The sequence below is a fragment of the Gouania willdenowi genome, chromosome 5, assembly GCF_900634775.1.
Source record: "Gouania willdenowi chromosome 5, fGouWil2.1, whole genome shotgun sequence".
Taxonomy (NCBI): Eukaryota; Metazoa; Chordata; class Actinopteri; order Blenniiformes; family Gobiesocidae; genus Gouania; species Gouania willdenowi.
The window spans coordinates 13,857,879-13,876,812 of record NC_041048.1 but is presented as its reverse complement, the minus strand read 5'-3'; the positions used below and the strand labels follow the sequence as shown (position 1 = coordinate 13,876,812).

Below are 18,934 nucleotides of genomic sequence, written 5' to 3'. Positions count from 1 at the left end.
TCCTCCTACAGCAACAGGACAGTCTACAACAGTTAGCCAGATAGTATTTGTAGCTGTGGCTACAATGTAGATTACCAACACCTGTATTACTGATGTGAATTATGGCTGGGCAATGTATTGAGATTCAAGATACATCAGGCTTTCTATTTTTGCTTATTTTGTATTAAAATAATTGTTTTTGGAGTGGCTGCTTTTGCTACTTCTCAGAACAGCATGAAAAAGAAAAACACAGCTGAATGATTTCTGAGTGGGTCATCATAACCCAGACCTTCACCTAAACAAGCCACACCACGGAACTCACTCACACGTGCTGTCCCTTAAAGTAGAAAATGCCAAAGTGACACATATTGTGCAGCTGTTTATAATAAATGTGTCTGTGAGGCAATTTGCGTCAACAAATTTAACTCAGAATTGTTTTACTGGTCTGAGTTTATTTAAATTAAATATGTTGAGATTTATATTTTATATCGGCATTTTGAGAACAAATATTGTGATATGAGTTTTGGTCCATATCGCCCAGCCCTAATGTGAATGAATAATGGTTTCTGTAACACACTTTCAATCGCATAAAAAAAAAAAAGCGCTATATAAATTCAAGCTGTTATTATTATTATTATTATTATAAAGAAGGTTGTAAAACTTAAGCAAAATCTGCTCCAACAGCATCACCTTTTTCATGTTTAAACCATTTATTAACCTTTTTTTTTCCATTTGTCTAAAAGCCCTTTGACAAACAGTTACTTTAGCCAAATTTGAAGTTAACATGACATATTTATTATGTGATTGTCACGTTACATTTTCTGTAATCATTAGATTCTATTGATAATTATGGGCTATCATCACAGATTTGATACAGAAACAACAGCATCATTAAGGCTACATTGCTCAATAAATTAGTTTCCTTTTCCCGAGTACTCACTGTGCCCACAATGTTGAGATAAATCTCCCAGTTCTTTTCCTGTTTTTTCTTTTGGAAAAGCCATTGTGTTTGTTTTTCCTTGACTTTCTTCTGCTTGTTTGCTGCTTGAAATTTTACAGGCTTATTTTTATTTATTTTTTTTTAATCTAACTAAGGTATCACTTTGCAATCCTAATTTTCTTAATAGTTGTTCATTTCATAGACTTGTGACAGACCTGTGATTAGACTTTTACTTTTTACCCTAATGAATTGGGCTTGTCTATGAGAAAGATTGCTTTAGATTATTTTAGGCAGACACAAAAGATAAATGCATGGAAGAGAATGCTGCATATTGAATTTTGACCTGCATTTATCTCTGTCTACTAATTTTATTTTTAAAGAAGATTTATTTTCTTCTTGTAAGTCAGAAAAACACACACTTGACCTGCATGTTTGTGCGCAAATTATGTAGCCACACCTTGTTGATTGTCTGTTATTAATCTTAACAGTCTCTATAGGTAAATGCAATACATGATTCATCATCTCTGCAATGAATCCACGTTAAACTAAAAGTTGTATTTTAATATTTAGTTGCTCTTGTACTTGTTGTGAGTGTAGCTCATATTGGACACCAGAGGGCAGAATAGAATAACTTTCATATCTGTGATGGTTTCCATTCATCAAGGTCATGTTGATTCTAGTAGTTTAGTTCAGGGACTACACTTCAAGTTTTAGCTTGAAAACAAGAGGCTGCTGGGTGAAAGTATGTGATTTAAACTCATTTATAACATATACAACTTCAATTCCAGTTGCCTTTACTAGTCTACAGACAACTTTGATATTTTGGTGAGCTTTTCTCAACCTTGTTTTTATTTTAAATTTTTGGTGCATGTATAGTGTTTTGTTAGTGATAAGTAGTTTGTTTTAAAAGGTGGTTTTTTTCATATATGACAGGAAATGAAGAAGAAGGAGCCCAGTGGTTTATGTTTAAACCATTACTATTTGATTAGTTGATTGTAAAAACAACAACAAAAAACCTGGAAAACAAAACCTTTTTAGCTTAAAAAATGCATTACCAGGAAATGCAGCAATATGACATTTTTTGCACAGTTATTTTCTTTTATCACTATATTATTTCTAATAAAATAATGAGTTGTTACTACAGTAACTCAGAGTTACTATATATGGCATATTCATCATTTCATCATGTGGGTCCAATGTATTCAGTATGGAAGCCAGTTTCTGCCACTACAAAAAAAAAAAAATCACTATGGAAAGTCATAATTATGAGATACAAACTGAGCATTTGCTTTAGTCTAACGACACTAACTGTTACAATTCTTTATTCAATTTTGAATAATGATTCATTCAAAACACATATTTTTGCTGTTTATTCTGTTCTTAGAATTCAACACATGGTTCATATAGTGTAGAAAATAGCGGAAGTACATAAATACTTCTTTATGGCAAAAATGATTCTGTCACACTTCCCATAATTATGACTTTTTTATAATTATGACTTTCTATCTCATAATTATTAATTTACTAACTCATAATTATGGCTTTCTATCTCATGATTATGACTTTCTATCTCATAATTATGCTTTCTATCTCATAATTATGAATTCACTAACTCATAATTATGACTGTCTTTCTCGTGATTCTGGATTTCTTCTTCATAATTATGAGATTATGACTTTCTAGCTCATAATTATGAATTTACTAACTCATAATTGTGGCTTTCTATCTTTTAATTATGACTTTCTCTCTCACAATTTTGACTTTCTAGCTCATATTTAAGAATTTAATAACTCATAATTATGACCTTTTCTATTTCACAATTATGACTTTCTAACTCATAATTATGAATTTACTAACTCATAATTATGGCTTTCTAGCTCATAATTATGAATTTACTAACTCATAATTATGGCTTTGTGGCTCATAATTATGACTTTATGTGATTTTTTTGTGGCGTAAACAGGCTTTCATATTTTTGCAAAATGATTGTCACATTTTTGTATATTTTTCACAATTGTGACTTTTTTGTCATAATTATGATTTTTTTTACTTATAATTTTGACTTTCTATCTCATAATTATGATTTTCTATCTCATAATTATGCATTTCCATTTCATAATAATGACTTTGTATCTCTAATGATGACTTTTAATCTCCTAGTGATGACTTTCCTTTTCATAATTACGACTTTTTACCTCATCATAATGAATTTACCAACTCATAGTTATGACTTTCCATAGTGATTTTTGTTTTTGTTTTTTCATACTATGGCATATGTAATATTTTGGGTGATTTTGAATGATTTTATTTCTAATGATACAGTAGTGTTCTCTCAGCCTCCCTGGGTGCGTTTGCAGAGGCTGATCTTGCTCGTAAAACATCCGTGATATTTGAGGCGCTCCGGGGATTTACGAGCATGCCCAGTGCGGAGCAGCAGCAGTAGAGTAGAGTAGAGTAGAGTAGAATAGAATAGAATAGAATAGAGTGGAGTGGAGCAAACCTCTGGCGCAGTGCAGCCTCATACCAAGCATAGCCTGCGTGTCAGTGCAGTCGACTTACAGCTGGCTGTGAGGACAACTGACGCTACCCTGTGTGTGTTTTTTCTTTTTCTCTTCTATTTAATTGCCATTTATCCGTCGCTTCACATTCACCAATACTACAACAAAGCGTCATACTGTCGCTTGAACAACTGCCAGTGTTGCTGCTTCTTCTTCTTTTCTTTCTTTCTGTCTTTCTTTTTTTTTTTTTTTTTTTTTTTTTTTTGCGGATTATTTTGTATGAATCGGTTGAGGTGAAGTTGGAGGCTGGGCCTTTAGCTTTGTGAGCGTCGCTTGAGAGAAGGAGAAAAGCTGGTCTTGTTTCTTTTTTTCTTTTTTGAACACTAAAGCTCGATAAATGCTACTCACGAAGATGGACCTGTTGAACTACCAGTACTTGGACAAAATGAACAACAACATCGGCATCCTCTGCTACGAAGGTAAAGCGGTGGGGGAGGGGGCGAAAAAGTTTTCATATCAGAAGCAAAACTTTTTTTTATTTATTTATTTTTTTTTGATTTTTTTTTTTTTTTTAGAATGGCTCATGTGAAATGTGGAGTTTCTATCACGTTCTTGTTCTTAGATGTAAACTTTGTTTTAAACCAGACCTTGATTTATTATTATTATTTTATTTAGAATTGGTTTTGTGCATGTTTGCCTTTTCTGTGGGACCTGTGTACGTGGACGACACTAAAATATTGATTTAATTTCGGATTTAAATGTCAATTTAAGCCTAATTTGTTCCTAAGATGTGTATAACTTTAGAAATTATCGCACAAACCTACTAGTCTCGTATCTGGGATGTTGATATTGGGTCCTGGAGGGCTGCAGTCCTGCAGGTTGTAGATGCCACGCTGCTCTATCACCTCCATGTGTATGTGATGGTTACAGCCTGGCTTAGAATGACTTGTTTTGTATCATGGAGACATCTAAAACTCTTAAAACTAGTTTGGACACTTTTTCCTCCAGCAATAGCAACTACAAGGTTTCCCTCTTTGTTTTGGTGCCAAAACAAAACTGGACATTCTGTAAATGTTAATGAAAATGATGGATATTGATCTTTAAGTCAACTCATTATTTGTTGATTTATAGGGATGCATTTTCATCCACAAACAAATGCATTTCTGCTTATTTTAGAGTCTTTGGAAGGACTTTCAACTAAGTGGAATATACACAAAACCACACAGTGTTTTGCCTGTTTCTTTATTAAACTTTCTAATATTCACTCAATATTTTATTTTCTAGCCAGATTGCTTTCTCTATCTATGGTACATCCAAAAAACAGTTCTTTTTAATGGTTAAATGTCTGTCTGGCTTGTATATGACTACATTTTGTCTTGTTATATTTGTTCCCTATAGCTCTTAAGAATGCTAAGTTTACCATTTCCCCTGTTTTCCATTCGTTGGTGGAAGGAAAGTTATTTCATTCACATTAGCAGCTTAAGATTTGACGTTATGTCATAGAGCGTGGGGTAAGAGTCCTCGCCTCTTCTCATTAGTGGCTGAGTTTGGTCTTTTGTAGCTCCGCCTTCTCGACTGTTGAGTGCTCACATGTCAGGGTTTGTAACATCAGCCAGTCTTTCTAAAAAGGCTTTTCTTGATTCTTCTCTACCATTCTCTGAGGTCTAATGCTGCATCTGTGGTAGGGAGAGTACCCCCCCCCCCCAACAAATGCATTAATATTATGATGTCTGGTAAATTAGGTGAAATTATTAAAATATTAAAGTGTGAGCTCAGTTGTTCCATGTAGTAGCTCCCCTTGGTTTGTTAAACCCATCAACAGATAATCAGCAGCTCTTGTAAGCATCATGTTTAAGGTGTGGCCGTCTATGACTGTAGCAATGAAAATACAAGGTGGGGCTGCACAATTAATCACATTTTAATCGTGATCAGAATTTTGGTTCCTACGATTAAATTAACCTGGTCGTCGGCAATATTCACATTTAAAATACAGGCTCTGCACCTTGTAATATGGGTGTGGAAAAAAAAAAATCGATTTCACGATATATTGCGATTTATTCGGTGCCAATTTTAAATCGATTTTAAAAAATCAATTTTCTTTTTTTCAGTGAAAATGTGCAAAACGACTAATAATAAATAATAAATAGGATGTTTTGAAGCAAATAGTTTTGACTCAATGATCAATATCTTCTGATGAACATATACAGCAACTTGATTTTTCATCTCTACGTTTAATTTTGATATTACCTGGGTAGAATATCGCAATATATCGTGATAATATCGTATCGTGTCCTAAGTATTGTAATACGTATCGTATTGCAACATCCTTGCCAATGCTCACCCCAACTCTGTAAAAGTGTTGTCAGTTAGCCTATGGTTCATTTAAAGTTCTTGGGGTAATTGTTTTTTAACTATAATTCTATTTTAAAGCTTAATTTTGCACTGTAAACTGTACACATTGTTTGTTTAAAAGTATTGCAATAAATGTTTTTCCCTGGTATGATAAATAATTGTAAATATAATCGTGATTACAATATTGATTAAAAAAATAATCATGATGATAATTTTGGCCATTATCGTGCAGCTTTAATATGAGGCCAAGTTTGTTTTTTTCTCCTTGTGTTGATTAAATATGAGGATTTGCATGGAAAAACAGCCTCATATATTAAGTGCTGTATTTTGTTATGTTTCAGTTTTGCTTTGATTGACTTGGTTAGCTTTTATTACCTGTTTGGCAGTGGGAATGATGTTTTGCATTCACTCATGTTGTTGATGTTATGAAACTTTAGTGAGAGTTTTAGTCACAGTGTTCTGTTTTCTCCGATAGAGGTCCTTGGCCTTGGATTCAGTCTGGTTGGAATGGCAGGTCATGTGTGTCACCTCCACGCTTCATCATCCTCACATTTCATGGGAGGAAGTAGTTTTCTAATATTATCGTTGCACTTGTCTTTCTTCTTGTGTGTATGTTGGGGGGGGGGGGGGGTGCAGTTTTTAGCTGACAGAGCTAAAATCTGACTCCCATCATGTGCCTCCTGATAAAAGTACAAAGTAAAAAAGAAGCCCTGCAGCAGTGAAAAAACGAGCCACAGAAAAAAAAGCCCCTCATGTTGGAACATGTTGAGCCAGAACAAGGCTTGGTGAGCTTTGTGAAAAAAACCTGTCGTGTGTTCCGACTTGTTATTTCAATTCCTTTTATTCATACATTTACCAATGAACACACATGCATGCCAATACAAGTTCGGTGTCCTCGAGCTTTTCCTTGTTTTCTGAAGTCATTTCACTGCAGGATTATCTCGCGCATATGTGTCAATACACTGAACTTTAAACATCTTAAACAAATATTGAAATAGATTGCATTGAACTGAGTAAGGTATTATTTCTGCGGCTGGATATTCTGTGACTAAAAAAAGGTGAGTTGGTGCTTAATTATTAGGTTAGTTACCTTGTAAAACGTTTGTGTTAAATACAAATACAGTTTTACTATCTAAAGTATGATTTCTTTACCAAATGCATTTTGTATTTAAATGCAAACTAGCTGTCAATCCATAGTTGTCCTATGTACTTTCTTTTTTTGGGGATTCCAGAAAGACATTTTGTAGATGTGCTACTTATACAACTTTGAGATTGACGATTGATTCAATTTCCTACAATATCCTGCCAACTGATTGCTTATCATATCCGTTCGAGTGTTTCTTTAACCATAATGGGCGGCTGTGTCTGTTCTATGTCCTTTCATAAATTAGAGTTTTATTCTAGCGTTTAAGTTGTTCTTTTTTTTCTTTTTGATTTTATGGGGGAATTATAAAGAACCCAACATCCTATTGTTACAACCAGTGATGATCTCTTCCTTTGTAAGTTCCTGTCTTTCTTTACTGTCCCCATGAAGCTGCCATCAATTGTACGCCTGATTATTGTAAAGCCTTTGGGGATGAAGGAAAAACAAAGGATAAAACCTCAGTAACATTATGGTGTTTTGGGGTGAAGAACACATTGTAGGGCAGGCACAGTTCACAGAGGATAGCAGTAATCCTGTCATCAGTTCAAACAGACCTTTTAACTAGCAGGGCTTGGGCATTTAACTTGACTTAAATAATAAAGGCAACCAGGAGAACCAAGTTTAGGTCACAGAGAGGTTTTTGCCAAAAATAACTCAACGACCGAGAGAGAAAGACGGGGAAAGAGTTCCAGCTCAGTTCATAATCCAACCTCAGCCTGATTTTAAAGTCGTTTGAAGTTGTATCAAGAGAAACAGGCTTTGATCAAAAGCCAGAGTTTGGGTTACGTCTTTGTTACTGTGTTTTTTCCATTTGCTGCTTTAGGAAATACGATTACGGACATTGCTGATATGAAACATATCCTGTTTCTTGCACCGTTGTGCTAGAGTATTTTATACTTTTGTCCTCTTTTGGAGACAAATGCTTTTAAAACCCTTTTTCTGTCATTCGTTCCACATTAGCTTTATCATTTTTTTTTCTTCTCGGAAACAAGACAGGTGAAAAATATGTAATATTATGTTTCAAAATGTACTTCTGTGAGAACATATATTGGTCTCTAACCATACCAATGAGCAGAAGATGAGAATGAGCCCATTGGTTTAATGGGACCAGAGCCCTTCTGTATAAAAACAACACATCCAAACTGCACAGAAAGAACAGGTTAAAAAATAAACCAAATTAAAAATCCCTTTGGGAGGCTATAAAGGTGTGAGGCTACCCATTAATTCACTGAATGGCCTTATTATGCTGAATTGATTTAGTTAAAGTAGGGTTGATTATAGGAAATTAAAGCCCGGTATGAAACTCTAATCATAATGTAGTGCACAACAGTTACCTTCTACTTAATTTCCCTCAATGCAAACACAGGTTTGTTTCCAGAGTTGGCCGTTTGAGTACTGTAATAGTGTAATAATTGGGGTACAGTGTAGGTCATTCTTTTTTGGCTGGAGATGTAGGAGGAGTTTTCATCCAGTTTGCATCACATTGCATTAAAAACTACAAAATAGTTTGAGTTGAATGTTGTTTTTCCACTTTCTCCTTATTTAGAAATAATGAATTGTACTTTATTGTACCGACTCTGAGCTTGCTGCCAAATATAAGAACTCAATGATTAAATTGGAGTTTGAGTCGTGCCAAAAGTTTGTGATTGGACAAATGTCTTCTTTGTTTGTGAGGAAACCACTCAGATTCTTCTTCTTCTTTTATTGGGCATTTCACTCACTGATTAGATAGTATGTATTTAGACCCTTGTGCTATCACAGTATCTTTCCTTTATTGCCATCCCTCGGCCCCGCCAACAACAATGATGTCACCCTTGTTTCCATGGTAGTGACAGGGCGAGTAGGAACATGCCAGAAGGAGAGAGGGTAAGCTGCTACTGTGTTTGGTTAGAGGCCGTGCTAAAACTAGACATACATAGAGAGAAATGGAGGCTGGATAAAGGCCTGTTTGTGTTACAAAGGCCTTTCAGTCCTGTTGCTGGTTGTTGTAAAAATGACTTGGAGCTCTTTATGATCCGTTCAGACCACATGCTAGCAAAAGTTTCACCAAAAACAAAACAAAACCAATAACTTTTTTTTTACATTATTGCAAGTTCAGAACACATTTGGCAAGAATTATTGGATGATTAAATTTGCAGTGATTTATCTTACTATTTTAAGAGTATTAGAATAATTGAAAGTGGAACAGGAAAGCACAGTTGATGTAAAAGTTTGGAGCCTGTTTGAGGAGAACTGATTTATGTCTCTGATGAAGAAAACTCATCTGAGAATAAACAGTGGAAAGTCCCTGTGCTGAGACTGAGCCATAAGTAGTATTCCTGATTCCCCCGTTTTTCTCCCCTAGCCTCCACACGTGTATCTGTATAGACTCTCTGTACCTGCAGAGGGAGAAGTAGCACACACAAGTCTATCCACAACTATCCCTTCCAAAAGGAAAAACAAAAACAAACATGGACTCCTCTGCTCATGCTGGGGGTTTGTAGTACTGGGTCTGTAAGGTGGTAAAGCGGTAAAAACACACACAAATAGCCTTAAAAGAGGTACTCAACACATGTTTAGTGTGTTAAAGCAAGAAAATGGCTATAAACTTTAAAAAAAAAAACTTTTAACACATTTATTTTGATTTTATATTCACAATTCATGTTTTTTTTTCTTCTCCTTTGTCAGGTGAAGCAGCTTTAAGAGGAGACCCCAGACTCCAATCCTTGTCCCTGTCGTCTTCCTCCTCCTCATCCTCTTCTTCGTCATCCTCCTCCTCTTCTTCGTCCATCTCCAGCCACAGGACTGGTCCTCCTCCTATTAGTCCCACCAAGAGGAAGCTGAGCGGGGACCAGGGGGACAGCGACATGGATGACAATGAGCACGTGGCCAAGATGAGCCGGATGTTCGCCGCACAATTGTGAGTGCTCCCGTTTGTTATGCACACAGTCCAAAAATGCAACAAGAAGAGCTCAGAGTTATGTGTTGGATGTTTGGGGGAGAAAAAAAACCTCTGCTGCCTTTTTCTGAGCATTTCTAGCCACGTGTGACACTGTACACCAACAGCCTTTCTGAGAACTCCCAGTTTGGACTGCTGGGTGCCATGCCAGATTTAACTGGCTTCACAGGGTTTGCTCACCACTGAGAGACGCACGTCTATGGAAGCATTCAAATGAGTACCACGCAGCTAGAAAGATTACTCACATTTCCAACTTTCCCATATTTCCACTTCCAAAGATTCCAGAGATTCTGGCGGGGCTGGCTGGTGGCAGCAGGAGCAGGACAGACAGGGCTGAGGGATAGTGGAGGCAGACTAATAGTGGAGTCATAACTGAGTCAGTCATGGGACTCCTGCCATGGCTATTTATTGCAGACAGTCTCAGAGGTGTGAGGAAGAACTGGGCTGTTCTACATGCTGTCGTGGCTTTCCAGTTCAGGTCCACATACACATCATGTGATCAATGTAAAAACCATCCAATGTGCTGATTCCTTACTTTTTAATTTACCCTGGGATAAAATTAATTAAATGTTGATTTAATGTAGAATGTATTCAACTCTGGGTTGTGGACAATTCCATATTCCAATTACAATTACGTCTTCAATGATCTATGTTCAATTCCAACTCAATTACGATTGCAGTGACCTGCATTTTTTTCCAATTACAATTAAAATTAAAATGATTATTTTTCCCCTGAAAGTCAAAATTACAATTATGTTATTACTGAGCCTTTAATAATGACCCTATAAAACGTAATGTTCCTCTTGTGTTAGCTTTCTGTTAGCATCTCTTATGATAACAGGTTGCTGAAATCAGCTGTAAAATACACAAAAAAAAACCCCATCTAATCATGCGTTTGTTTTTCATCTCTTGGTTACCTCGTTACGCTTCCTTATCCGTTAAAGTATTGGTATTTTGCGATTGAATTGGTAATGACAGCCTTTATAGAATTTTTATGCCAATCCCAATGTAAATTATTGGAACTCAATTACAATTCTATTACGATTACAGCAGCAACAACTTTTTTCACTTTCAATTACAATTGTAATTGAACCCAACCCTGATTCAACCGCTTAAATTCATGAGTGTGTGTGTACTTGAAGTATTGAGGCATGATTTTTTTTTTTTTATATTACTCTTCGTAATCACAAGTATTTGTTTTTGTTTCCTAAAACTGTCACATTTTGTTTCAAGCATCGTTTCTGTGCCCTGGCATTGGTGTTTTATTATAAATGCTGTTTGTGGTTGGAGATGTTAAAGAGGATAAAATCTACTTTATTCCACACTTTAAACATGTCAAAACCTTTATTACAGTATTGATTAGGGATACAGTGAAATATCCCAGTTTACAGTTTATGGCTGCACAATTATGGCCACCATTATTTTGATCAATGTTGCAATCACAATTATAATCACGATTATTATCATGTTAGGGAAAACTCTGTATTTATTTTGCACTACTACAGTGCTTTAACTAAAAATTATACCAAAAAAAGAGAAATTAACCCCAAATGTAAATATTGCTATCTATCAGGCTAATTTAATCGTGGCAACCAAAATCGTGGTCACGATTAAATTTTGATTATTTGTGCAGCTCTACTACAGTTTATATGTGAAAAATCGTTTTCTGGTTTTACTTGGTGTGCAGGACTGTAGAGGCCAAAATGAATGACCTAGTTGTGTTCGTGCGACAAAGTTAAACAAAAATATTTGTGTTTTATGAATGAAGTATTTCACATGGTTCAGTGGGAAGTGCTTTGAGTTGTTCTCCTGTGACCTTCTAGGCTCAAATAACAAATGATTTTTGACATTAGTGTTGAGGCATCTTGTAATTTGTTATGAAAGCCTTAGTCAAGAAAGGAATACAGTTTCCCAGTGAGACTGAGTTTATGTATTGTTCTCTTGTCACTGTAAGATAATATATACGCTCCCTGTGGTTATATTTTTTGTATATATAATTTGATTTTGTTTGTTTTTTCCAGCTTGTGCGACAACAATAGTAGATTTCACTGTTGTTAATCCTACATGCAACCATTCAGTGGAAATGATGTTCTAGTAAAAGCGGATTCTAAAGTCTGTGATGTTAAAAGCTTCATAGTTTGCTTATTGTACCATGATAATTTCAAAGACATAAGATGTAATCCCTTTATTCAACACTCATTGTAATTATGACCTTGAAGTCATTTGACTCTTGGTGTTGTCGGCTAATCTTTACTCTACCAAAGTCAGTTACAAGCCGACGTGCTGGGACCTGACTCCTAAGTCAAGGATGCTTCAGAAAGAGGGGGAAAACAGGGCCTCGATTCCCCCGGGTGTTCCAACATGTGACTTCTTTGGTCTTTGAATTTTTTTGCTTTCTCTGAGGGTATTCTGTCCCTGGCAGAGATAAGGGTACTGCAACCTGTTGAGTCCTGCTGTCAGAGTTGGCTTCTTAGAGGTGTCCTCTTAAGTTTGAAGTGCCCTGTCTGCCTGGAGGACAAGTGATTATAGTCTAGTAAAGTGTGAAGGCGTGTTTTTAGAGAAGGAACGCTAAAATAGGAACCGATTTCACACAAATGCACACCTCACAGAAGATTTATTCTCTTTTTAAACCCATTTGAGTTTTCTACTATACTTAGCTCATTTGTCGAGGCCCAGAACAGTGATTAGGTCTAATTTGAAAATAATAGACTGAGTTCTTGTCTTCTGTTTTGGTAAGTTTGGACAAAAAAGAGAAGCGAGAAGCTGCCTGTACACGCAGTACAGATGGTATCTAATTTTTTCCCAGCGTTAGACTTTTCTGGCTGCTTCTGTGTGTGGAACTCAGTTTTTCTTTGTTCACTCCACTCGGTGTTCCTGGTTCCTCTGTGTGTGCGTGCGTTTGTGTGTGTGTGTGTAGGAGCCCTTGTATTCGTTCTCCAAACATTTTTTTGCTTCCACTGCATTTCTGCTGCATGCTGTCTGTATGGGTTGTTAAATGGTGTGTGTCTTTGTCACACACTGCTTGTAAATGGTGCCCCTTTGTTTGTAAGTTCAGTCTTGTATTTGTTGAGCCTTGACACACACGGACACCTGATACCCAGAGTCTGGGCGGGGCAATGATAAAGGGCACTAGGTTTGCATTTTGTTGTCTCATTACAGTGCGTTGGAGCTAGAAATAAAGGCATGTGCGAGTGAAAGGAAGATTCTCAAACAAAATAAAATATGTTGGCTTTAGAAGAGCACTGCAGATGATTATTATTATTGTTGTTGTTTTCTATGCATTTAAAACTTGTCTTACATCCAAGATATCAGTTATTAATAGGTATAGAAAATCAGAATGGTAAAATGTATGTCAGCCTTGGACACATTTGTGTGTGCAGTTGTGTTCATTTGTCACACTTTTTTTCTGTGTGCATGTGTGTGTGCTGGGTGAGGTCAGGCAGCAGGGGCTACTTTCTCATTTTCTCTGCGGAGTAGGAGGAGTCTTGAACAAAGAAGCCTTATCCTGTCCCGTGGAGCCTGGAGGCTGGAAGCTTGCTGGTGCCTGCCTGCTCACTTTGTTATTAGAATATCTGGCAGTACGCAGGTCCACTTGCTCAGCTGTTTCACCCCTTAAAAGTAAAAGGCCAAGGACATTTCTGGATTTTGTCTCCGGCGAGTTTTTTGATTTTGTTAGAATAGATTTAAAGGCACTGTTAACTGTATTTTATTTTTTACTTTCACTAAACATTGACGTCCCAATCTAAAAACCTGATAACTGCAGATGTTTTCAGGTGTTTTTTTGTGTGTTCATCACACGTGGCCCATAAAAGTAATAGAGTTGGATCCATGTAAGTGTAGCTGTTTCCTACTGGGAACTACATCACTAAGTTGTTCTCATGATTGATTGATTGAAAATGATTATACCTCATAAATTCCCAAGGTGGAGTTCAGAAATGGATGTTTATCTTGGGGATCAATTGGATAGAAAAAAAGTGTGTGTGGAGTTTGGGGGCTTTTTTTCTATTTTCTTTTATTTTAATGTTGTTTTTTTAATTTTGTAATTCCCACATCTGTTATGTATTGTCTACTCATTTTCATCAGATATTTATCTCAAAATAAGTATAGATCTCGCCCTCAATTGTGTTAAAGTTGGTCACATTGTGAACAACATGTGAATATTGTGAAATAATTAGTAAGATTTGGAATTTTGTGTGATTTATTGTAAATATGACCAACATCCACTCAGACTGGGTACCAAAGTGTGGCCTGTGTAGAGATGCTTTATACTTTCATGTATGTGTACGGCCTGGAAAAGGCCTGTGGTTTCTTTTAGTGTGTATGTATCTATCTTGTGGTCTTCTCTCAGGCTTGGTTCTGGTAGTAACCTGTGGTTGAGCCTTCATCCTCCTCTGCTGCTTCATTTATTTGTTTTTTTGTCATCCCCTCCCTACACTAATTTTTCCCAGATGTTTCCTGTGTATCTCTCTTTTTTTTCTCTCTGCCTTTCCATCTTTCAAATGCATTTCCTAAAGGAGTAGAATATGAACCTCTGCCCAGCCAATGATCTGAACACAATCAGGAATAAAAAGCCCAGAACATGTTCAGCTTCAATTGGTTGCCTTCGAAGCTAAACCCAAGCACATCTTTGAAGTTTAGACATTTGATGTTTTATATTTAAATTTGCGTTTTTGTTTACACCGGATAGACAAATGAGAAATTCATAGATTTGTTTTAACTTTTTTTGCAAACATTATTTAAAACCAGTTGGTTGTTAACGAACGGATACCCCTACCTATTCACGTGAAGTCATTGTTTGCAGTGTAGAGAATAATAAAGTTCAGAGTATATAAAGAGTTAGACCGAGGCTTTAAATGCAGAGTCCATAAAGTTGCTTCCCACTGCAGTGAGCCAGGCATTAGTAAAATAAGTACAAATGTGTTTCTGCTTTCATGGTTTGTGTATGAAAGCAGTCCAAAACACTTTACTAAATAAGATTTTTGGTTTTGAATCAACTTGGATCAAAGTAATAGACAATAGATATTATGCACCATTCAACATGTTTTTTTTTTTACCCACTTACCTTGATCAGGTATATGAGGCAATGAAATGGGTTTCAATTTTTTAGATGAACTGAACAACCTGGTATCAACAAAGTAACATTTTTCTACTAATTGCTTCAGTTGTAGTATTGTTGAGTATAGATTTTCTTTTTTTTTTTTTACCTGTTTAAATGAAGAAATAATCTGAATAAATGATTCAGAAATCAGTTCAATTCAATCTGTCACTTAAACATAAGTGATCTATATGTGGGAACACTATGGGAATAACAGTTAACTTTATCAAATATAATCATTTAAGTTGACTTAAGTGAATTATTTTGTTTATTTTGTTGACTAAAATGGTATGGGCTAAAATAAGGCTTTAAACTACACACTAGGTGGAACTCAGTGGCTCCTGGTTTTAGGAGGATGTGTGATGGCAATGAAAGCTTGGAACAGCGTCCACACCCAAACTCAAAACCCAGCTGCTGGGAGGGAGCGATCAACCTTTGTTTGCTTCTTACAATCAAGAAGCACTTTTGTTCCTGTTTTAGATAGACTCACCCACTCTATCTAAATACCCACTCTGTATTTAGTATTGATTTAATAATTAAATGATTAGAAATTAAACTAAAATTGCACCACAATTGGAGAGTAATAATTCGCTGTGGGTGAGCCGTCGGCCTGGGTTTATGTTAGCGCTGCCAAGTCTCTCCGTCTTTAGCTCTCAGGAAGTTTGCTGCTGATTGTGAGCGAAGTAGAAAAACACAAAGACAAAAGAAAGGGACAAAAAAAGAGGGCCAGTCTTTGTGAAAGTAGGCATGGACGAAGGAAACCACTGATCTCCATCATTCTTAAAGTCAGGGTCTGGTTCATTTGCATGCAGCTTCCTCCTCTCCCACCTCTTCCTCAACCGCCCCGGCTTTCATTGGGCATTCTGTTGATTTGACCGGGACGGTGCTACGGCCTGCACATGGTTGACCCTGCAGTCAGGTTGCCTGGTCACATGGAGCTACTACTTCCCTGAAGGTGTTGTTTTGCATCCAAACAAAACTTTAAGCCTTAAGTCAGTTGTATACACTCTCATTCATGGATTTACTGGGGTTAGAAAATCTATGGAGTAGATTTAAGCTAGTACAGTAAATCTCACAGCCTGCAATTTAGCCTCAGCGGTTTGTTAGGGGTCTGGAGCTGTTTGAACTTCTGTGCACCGCACACAAACAAAGCACAGAGTTAAAGTTAAAGTACTGACCAACTTAGATACTGATTATTGCCTCATTGTCTGAATAATTATAACTATAGTCTGGAAGCTGTACAATGGCCTGAGCTTTGACTTTTGTTAAACATTTGCTACTCTGGTCCATTATTTAAAAAATGCTTTTCATAATCAATATAATATCACATTGCTTCTTTTTTTTGAGAAGACTGATAAAAACCTGCAGTTCTTGGCACAATAGGAAACTGCCTTTGGTATCGCAAATAAACATATCCTTCAGCTTGATTGGGTGAGTAAAAATGATAAACATTTTTAGTCTCCCACTCCCGGGACTCTCTTCACCAGAGACCAGTCGAAACATGTCAGATTAACGTAAAATTCCTGAAAAAATTTGTCTGAATAAATTAAACCATAACATATCATTAAAAAAAAAGAAAACAAAATGAACATGCTGGAATTATGACATTTAAATGTAAAAAAATAAAGAAAAATAGTTACGCTGCATTCAAACCGAATGCGTCTTCTGCGGCACCGGACGCATCTGCCGCACGAAACGTTCCGCAGGTTTTTCAGGATCAAAAATGTCCCCGTTGGCTTTATATGCGCGTTTGAAATGAAGCACCGCCCACCAGCGACACATCCAACCCGGTGAGTTTCACTGCCTGCTGAAGCGTGGAGCTGCGCTCCTTTTTCTTCTCTCATAAACATAAACCACCAGTGAAAAAAGTCGGTGTGATTAGCGGCTAATGCTATTTTAGCTCAGTGCTGACTTTCAAAGATAAAAACTACAGAGAGAACTTTTACCTGCTACAACCACCTCCTCGCTGATTCCTCTCCACGCCAAATCCTTCCTAGTCCGGTCCTGGTTATAAAGGCCGTGTCATACAGCTCCAGGTGGTCACACACGCAGCATTGTAGATTAATTTACTGATGATTACAAAATCGCCACATCATTACCATTGATTGTTTTTCTTTTTAAGCATCTTAAAAGAAATCTTCTGTTTATAATGAACCTGTGAATTGTTTAGATGCTGCACCAGCAGGCACTGGGAGGTCGTTTCACTTTTCATTTGAACTATTGTGTGTATCTGCAGCATTGAGGCTGTTATGCTGTACTGAATAAAGCGCTTTAGTGCTTTGAACCAGGGGCCTGTTTGTCATCCTGTGCACAGATATGTTTGGGGCCTGTGCTCTGTGGATAAGTTAAGGACAGGGTTTCCTCCTCTGTAGTGCACTGTCTGTGTTTTATCAACCTTGGCAGCAATCTGAGGAATAAGATTGAATCCAGGATTTTCTGTTTGGTCAGTGTTTGTAGTTTTGGATTCTTGTGCCTGTTCTTACCTTATCAGATTTAATCTCTAATTTGTGTGATTTACTCCTAAATTATATCTTAAGCTAAATTGTGGTCCTCTGCTGTCTTTTCCCTAGGAGACCTAATGGGGAATACCGCAGCTCTTCTTCTAAGGACCTGAGTCGAAGTCCCGTTGAGCGTGTGGTAGTTCCCAGTGCTCTAGGACTTCACAGCAGCCTCCTGTACAGCCACCCCCACCACCACCACCACCATCACCACCACCAACTGGCCAGTTTAGCCAGCATGGACCAGCCACTGGCTCTCACCAAAAACAACATGGTGGAGTCAACACGAAGCCACACAGCGACTATGGCCTCAGTGCCACATGCAGTCAGCACAGTAGAGCGCCAGCAGGTAACACGTGCACCGTATGGCTTTGGAATGATGTGTCATTGAAGCTGCCTCATTTTTCTAATTCTCTCTGTGTGTGTGTGTGTGTGTGTGTGCATGTGTGCGCGCGGTAGAATCGTCCTTCAGTCATCACATGTGCTCCAGCCAACAACCGCAACTGCAACCTGTCTCACTGTCCAGTTTCCCACAACGGCTGCTCCAACCTCAGCAACAATTACAGGAAATTCAACAGTGAGTGAATTTTCCACATTTTGGGGACATTTGTGTTCAAAACTGATGATGTATAAATGTAAAAAAAACTACCCAAAACAAACACTTTCCAACACGTTTGTCAAAACACTCTCTGGGCAACAGCAAATCCACATCCAGACTAAAAGAGTGGCTCACGTGCCTTTAACTATAGTGAAGTGTTTTCCATCAGCAAATCCCAGTTTCTGTTTATAGCTCGTCAATTATTGTGATTAAGCCCCAAAGTGGTTCATTTACCATCCTGTCTGCACGCTTGAGGCCTCAACCCAGCTCATTTCTATTTAATATCTTAATATCTGCTTTTCCATTAGATTAATATTCACAATGAGTCATTATATTGTATCATACAAGAATAAGGCTTAATGCAGTGTTTCTCAAGTGGAGGTATGCGATGGCACTACAGAGTTTACTTGAGAGAGAGAGAGATGAAAATTACCAAATGAAAAATATGGGGTTTTATAATGATTATTTTTAATTAAGAATGATAATTATACTAAATATTGTCAGCAACTCACAAAACGACAACAAAAACACATAAAATAAGAGAAAAATCTACTGAATATTATAAAGACAAACAACAACAAAGTACACCAAAAACACACACACTGAGAGAAAAATACTTACTATAACCCGCAACACAGAAAATGACAACAAAGAGACACTGAATGAGAGAAAAATACACAAGATTACTACAAAATAGACTAAAATAACAGAGAAACAACTAAACAACACCAAAAATTATAGAAATAATATCTATTCAGGAGGCATTAAATACTAGCTGGGTTTCCATTACAGATTTTTGCAAAATAAAAGTGACAAAGTATAATTGCGCTTTGAACGTGTTTCCATTGAAGGTTTTTTTGGGCAGGAGCCTTGTAACTCCCGTGAAATCCCA

General features: G+C 36.9%; 1 protein-coding gene across 3 annotated transcripts in view; it reads left to right on the top strand.

Moving 5' to 3' along the window:
- Positions 1 to 18,934, top strand: part of vgll4b (vestigial-like family member 4b) — a 37,752-nt gene that overhangs the window by 13,047 nt on the left and 5,771 nt on the right. For 2 of the 3 annotated variants that reach the window (XM_028445883.1, XM_028445881.1), the window contains exons 3-5: positions 9,581 to 9,812; positions 17,517 to 17,793; positions 17,904 to 18,021. In XM_028445883.1, coding sequence (XP_028301684.1) covers positions 9,581 to 9,812; positions 17,517 to 17,793; positions 17,904 to 18,021 — 627 coding nt within the window. Of the gene's footprint in view, positions 1 to 3,704; positions 3,897 to 9,580; positions 9,813 to 17,516; positions 17,794 to 17,903; positions 18,022 to 18,934 lie in introns of those variants that run through there. The other variant, XM_028445882.1, reaches the window with a different exon arrangement.